General features: G+C 39.0%; 1 protein-coding gene across 1 annotated transcript; it reads right to left on the bottom strand.

Moving 5' to 3' along the window:
• Positions 1-2,937: 2,937 nt before the first annotated feature.
• On the bottom strand, positions 2,938-6,096 carry LOC116066344 (toll-like receptor 5). Its single transcript, XM_031322358.2, has 2 exons — positions 5,916-6,096; positions 2,938-5,067 (listed from the first exon to the last, which is right to left on the bottom strand). Exons 1-2 carry the CDS (start codon positions 5,961-5,963, stop codon positions 3,199-3,201), a joined length of 1,917 nt encoding a protein of 638 aa, XP_031178218.1. The 5' UTR covers positions 5,964-6,096; the 3' UTR covers positions 2,938-3,198.
• Positions 6,097-6,737: the final 641 nt, after the last annotated feature.

The raw sequence follows: 6,737 nt of genomic DNA, 5'->3' as shown, positions 1-6,737 counted from the left end.
ACAAATTGGGAGTCAGAAGCTGTTTTCAGTGAATTTTAAATCCTACTTCTTTCAGTGTCTCAGCCGTTTACAGCTGCATACTGAGAATTTCATGTGTTTAGTCATCGGTTTCTGGGTACATAATTGACCCAGTTTGTTATTTGGAAAAAAAGTGGCTTTAAATGCTCTGAGGCTTAATTAAAATGTGTCGAATGGAGGTTAAAATACATGCAACTGTAGTTATAATGAAGTGAAAGATTCACCACTTATGTATGGAAGAAGATATTGTACATTTCAGGGTGCTGTTCATTATCAGATAAAGACTAAAATATTGATGTTCAAGCAAAAATTCGAAACATTGTTGTCTACAATACTGAAAACAGCTCCTTTAAATGTTTAACTGCTGAATGCTGTTTAGTCACCGTGTGTAATGCAACATCTGCATCAAGACAGTGATACAACGATGAACGTCATTTGCTTAAATAATTTAGAAAACGGTTATTGCTGTCTGTTTTTCTGTCTGTGTTTCCTCTTATATTTACTCATTTAGAAACATTTTGTCATATTAGTCAGTTAAAACATTCATGTACGTTTCCTGTCTGTGTCAGGGATGTAAAATATTGTATAAATGTGTGTGTGTGATGGGTGTGGGGGCTGTAGGGAAGGAGGGAGGATGCCGATGGAAGAGGGGGGGGGATGGACGGATGGATGCAGGGATCCAAAGACAACCAGGAAGTGACTGTGGAGGAGGTGGGTACTGAGCCTGTTTCCATGGTAACCTGCCAGTTAAGGGTGTAGGGATGGGGGATGGCGGGGGGGATGTGTATCTATATGTATGTAACATGGTGGGCCAGTCGAGCTGAGCTCATGTCTGGCTGACAAAAAAAATCAAATAAAGATGCTGTCACAGGCGCCTGCTTGTCGAGCAATTATGTTTAAATACCTTTTAATCAATATTTGTATATTTGTTTCAGGTTATTATGTGTGTGAGAGATCACACTAAGGAGCAATACTATTTTATTTAATTTTGTTTTATTAGGATCCCAGAAGCTGTTCTTTCTGGTCTACATTACTGCAACGATCACAATACAAACCACAAATCACACACACACACACACACACACACACACACACACACAGTCAAGATAATCTTACAGGTTCTGGGCGCACACACTCAAGTCTGTAATTTATGAGCATTCACACACACATATCACATCAGGTCTTATGATGACCCGTAGGTGTGACAGCACACACACACACACACACACACACACACACACACAGCAATCTGAGTCTTACGAGCAGTTGAAGTACAGCAGGTCTCTTCTTCTTCAACCTTCCGCCTGTCGACATTGAATATTTAATGAGCAGAGAGCAGCTTTATTAGGACACATTTTTTATTTCAGCTGCACTCCAAGTTAACATCAGATGATAAACAACATTGAACATAGAATGAGCTCTGTTAATGTTCACATAGAATGAGCTCTGTTAATGTTCACCAGTACAATTAGAAAGTAATGGAATTAATCACAAAACAGAATCCTATTTTAAACTAAGAAGATTTTACGTTGTTATTTGTCAAAAACACTTCACTGACATTGAACTGAACACTGTTATTGTTAATTCCCTATTTAACCCCCCTCAGCACCAATCAGACCTATTTATCCATCTAATCATTGTAATTCTTAATCCAGCTCCATTTTTATAAATCCATGGATCCCTGTTTATCTTTCATTTATCAGAGGCCGTGTAACTAAATGCTGCATTGCTGCACACTTATCCCAGCTGGGAAAAGTCTGGTTGTCATTGTTTTAGAGGTATCCATCATTTGAAAAGCAGCACCGAGGCCAAAAGTCAGTGGTTACTAACTGGGTTGATGCTACCCTCTGCTGTAAGAGGAGGAAACATCCTCATCATGACTCTGCTGCTGTATGAGCTTAAACCTCATTCTCAGCCATAAAACACGGTAACTGTACACACAGTAAAAAACAAACAGTCCTTTTAACTCAAATGGACTGAAAACCTTTTGCCAGTTTTGATCAAATAAATCACTTAATGTCACAATTGTTGCCTCTAGTCATACAGATTCATGTCTGTGGTTGTTCTGCATATGAGAAGCACAAACACATTGTTTATCATATTTTGAACCTGATAACTACCTATCTGTTTACATTTGCTGCTGTTAAATGGTTAAAATCCTTTTTATTGTACAGGTTTAACATGAACTCAGGCTGCCTTCAATTGGTGCAAAAGAAATAGATTTCGGCCACACAGAGTGAAAACGTACCGTCAGACACAACTGTAGATCAGATCAACTACTGTCAGTGTCACTCTGTAAATGTAATGCAGACTTTACATGCTAAATTGTCTGCTGGTGCAACAAAAAGCTGGTGTGAGTGTGTTAAAGAGTGCAGTGTTGGTACATTCAGAGAGGGTGGGTAACATTCTAGATAAACCTACAAAATAAAGTTGGTGACAAATTGATAGACAGCCCTTAATTATGAATTAGTGATGTTTCCATGCAGCACACATACATGTGTATCCAGCCTAAATCTAGAAACAGGTCATTCGTCCATCCAGTTTCTACTCCAGCTTTCAGTGCTCAGGCTCCCAGCAGCTTTTTGGATTATCATACAGCGCCCCCTGCTGGTATAATGGAAGACACACACTTTTTAAGCTTGAAAGGATTTTCATTAGTTCAATTATTATTTGTACTTAACTTGAGAATTTTCATTTTGCTTTATACTTCTCTACATTTCAGAGGAAAATATTGTACATTGTACTCTCCTAACCTCGTTGATGCAAATATGTTTGTACTTTTTTAAGTAAAACGTTGAATGCGGGACTTTTACTACACAGTGGTATTGATACTTTCACTTAGGAAAAGAATCTGAGTACTTCTTCCACCACTGCTAATCCGTGATGTCTAAACATAATATCAACAAAACAAAACCTCAGTCTTATTGATTCTTTATTGAACCCTTTAAAAATGATTTTTTTTTTTGCTCACATACACACAACTTTAGGATGTCTGGAAATTAATTACATTTTTTTTTCTGAGATTACACATTATCTTTACAAGCACATAACAGATAGATTCAGATCTTACAGAGAACATCGTGTAATAACCTCAAATCAACATTACATGTCACTTGTGTTTAATTCCTTATGATTTTCTAGGTGTCACCCTGAAAGAACACGGCTGTTCCCTTTTAGTTGCTAGTTTGCTGCAAATCTAACAAGAGGAACATTATAGAAAGCAGGGGGATATTCACATCTGAGCTCCTCAACAGGACTCAGGAAGGTCACGTTGGTCTTGTTCAGCCAAGTCAGGAAGCTCTTCAGGTTTGAATTGCAGTGAAATCGGTTCATTTTCAGGTTGAGGGCACTCAGAAAGCAAAAAGCGGTGGGATCGGGGGAGGCTATGAAGTTGTTGGAGAGGTTGAGTACTTTGAGACTTTTGGGTAATACATCAGGCTGAAGGTACGTCAAGCTGTTGGATGAGAGATCCATCTCCACTACTGAGGTGAGACTCTTGAAAATGCCCGGAGGAAGAGACTTCAGCGCGTTAAAGCTCAAGTTGAGACTAATCACATGTCCAAGATTGTCAAACAGATTCAGGCATCTCCCCTGAGACCAGACGGACTGCAGGGAGCAGCTGTGAAGATCCAGAGTTTGGACATTATTCAAACCAAGTTTGGAAGGTTGTCCACTGGGTGAACACCACCTGACTGCGTTTCCTCCATAGGAGAGATGCTGGAGGTGTTCCAGTAGAAACAAAAAGGTGTACAAATCCCCCAGGTTTGTTAATCTGTTGTCCTGAATGTTCAGATGTGTAATATTATGTGCAAAGGTTGTGAGTCCGCTCACTGACGAGAGCTTATTGTCATTCAACAGGAGATAATCTAAGCTTGGGAGAGATGCAGGGAAGCCAATGTTTCGCAAAGAGTTTCCTGTTAGATACAATGCTTTTAATTTGGGAAGTCCACTAAATGAGCCAACACCCAGAACACCAATGTAATTGTAAGACAAGTCTAACACTTGCAGGTTTGTCAGAGAAGCAAAAGTGTAAGAATGGATTTCCCCGAGCAGGTTGTGTGACAGGTTGAGTATTTGTAAATGTCCCTGAAGACCTTCAAAGGCATTTCTGTGTATCTGATTCACGTTGTTCTGGGAAACATCAATGATTGCAACGTCTTTCAGCAGACTAAAAAAACCCTGTTGCAATGCAAATATCCTGTTTTTAGACAGATCCAAAGTGTGGACTGAACTGTCATTTAGACCCTCAAACATGCTGCGGTCTGGATCAGGGAGATTATTGAATGAAAATCCTTTACCTAAGTGTCCTGACAGTTTGAGATGGGAGATCTTAGTCCCCTTAATGGCTGTGAAAAGCTGCTTAAAATGACCCACATTAAACCCGATGCTGGACAGGTCGAGTGTCTGAAAGGACATTCCTCTGAAAGGATTCCCACATTTCTGCCAGTCAAAATGTTTATCGGACATGAGCTTAAGGTGAACAGAGTCCAAGTTCAGAACCTTGAAGTTCTTTCCCTGAAAACCAACCAAATCAGACTCACATATTCTGTCAATATTGTTCAGCTTGAGATTCAAAACTGTAAACTTAGTCATGTTTGCAAAGAACAGTGAAGGCTGGAGTCTCCTTATCTGGTTACCAAAGAGGTCAAGAGTCTCTAAGGAGGACAGTGGCTCCAGATAGTTCTCCTGCAGTATGGACTCTTGAAGCGAACAGTAATCCAGGTAGAGATTCTGCAAACCGGACAGTCCCAAAAAGGCCTGCGGCTCCAGTTGAAGGCCGACGTTGAAACCGAGCACCAGCCTCCTCAGGCGTCTTTGCCCGCTGAAGGCGTTGTTCCTGATCACGAGACGGGCATACTGTCCTCCAAGGTCCAGCTCCTGCAGCTCCTCCAGGCCAGACAGGGAGGTGGAGTTGATCTCACTGATGCGGTTCAATTCCAGGTACAGGTGGGTGATGTGGGGAGGGAGAGGAGGAACCCAGCGGAGGTTCTTGGAGCCACAGTTGGCTATAGAGCCCATAATGAGGCAAGATGGAAAACAACCCGGCACCTGAAAGAAAGGTGGATTTATTTATTTCAAAGTGGAGCAGTGATCATTTACCATTTACTTACCACTTGATTTTTTTGAGTTGTATATTATCTTTTCTGCTCAGTGTAATGTTTGCTTAATTAAAGCACTTTCAAAATAAAAGAAAGAATTTGCTCAAGAAAACGCTATTGCAATTTGTATTTCAGTGCACTCCTTACTCTCTGATATAGTAAACACCAATATTTGGATTTTGGAGTGGGTAAAGAAAACTAACATTTTGATACACCAAACAACACAGATAACGGTTTTCATGCATTGGTAATGCCTAATCAAACATTTCTAAATTGAAAATAATTATCAAATGATATTTCATCAATTGAATTTGCATCATTATTAAGAGCCCACACAAAACATTCTGCAACCTTTACACCAAAGACAATTAATTCTTCCTCTTTTTGATTACAAATGCAATACATTTTTAAACATATCACCACTTCCTGTTGATATGAGTTCCTTTTTGTAATGGAAGACTTAATAGCATCTGCCTACAGTCTATTTTTTAATACTTGGTCTGTTAGTCAGTGAAATACTAAATAAAGATGTATCATTACTCTTTCACTTGTATGCAAGTGTGTACTTTTGTATACAACCTTAATATATAAAAAAATCTTCTTTTAGAAATAATCTTCTCCACTGTACTTCCCTCGAAAAGATCTTTATTTAAAGATACTTCATTCTTTAAATTAATTTTGTATTCAAGAAAGTTCTATACAAATTTGACTTGTCTTAAAATGTTATGCTAATTTCTATTGACAGAGTTTCAGTATAAACACAGTGTCATTTTAATGTTATGTTGTATTTTGACCTACCTGTAGGAAAACACAGATGACAACCATGTAAAGTCCCAGCGTCCACATCTTCACACTGCTCACCAGAAGAAATCCAACTCTTAATAATATTAGATGAAATAATGCTCCCGCCTCTGCTGCAATGTAGAAATCGGAGCACTATTCTGCAGGGGTTTCTGTTGGCAGTGCTTTTATCTCTGAGTGTTTGAGTCACTTGTTTTGAGCATTGCATTGATCCTTCAGTGTAAACATGACGCTGGACGGGATTTCCCTTTTTTTTTGCCAGTTTGACATGAGGAAGGAAAGTCCGCCAACTTTGTGTTGTGTAAGATACTTAGAGTTTTGTTTCTAACATTGTATCAGTGGTTGCATAAATCAGTGTTTCTCAAACTTTTTCATGTCAAGGACCTCTAAACTGAAACAAATTTGACCATGGACCCCCATTTGATAAGATTCTGTCCCAGGGTCCCCCATCTGATAGGAGTTTTGCTTTTAGATGTTTTATTACAGAAAGTGTATGAAACCCATGGGCAAACTAGTCATACATTCTGTCATTGTGTTACTTATGGATGGAATTATACTGAAAATAATGTATTCCTCTTTTTGCTGGGGACCCCGTGGAACCTGGTATACCCTTTAAGGACCGGGTCCTTGACCCCACTTTAGGAACCACTGGCATAAATGCTTTAAAATGTCAATTATATAAAGATTTCAGTGGATAGTTTTAATGTCCTATGATGTATCAGACTTTTTGTTCTTAACAAGAGAAGAAATACTGAAAAGATTAAATGCTTTACCATAAATACATGTTGCTATTAGCCTTTAAAACCCAATTTCTGTCAG

The sequence above is a fragment of the Sander lucioperca genome, chromosome 19 (assembly GCF_008315115.2).
Source record: "Sander lucioperca isolate FBNREF2018 chromosome 19, SLUC_FBN_1.2, whole genome shotgun sequence".
In the NCBI taxonomy this organism is placed as follows: domain Eukaryota; kingdom Metazoa; phylum Chordata; class Actinopteri; order Perciformes; family Percidae; genus Sander; species Sander lucioperca.
This window is presented reverse-complemented; position numbering and strand designations above follow the sequence as displayed.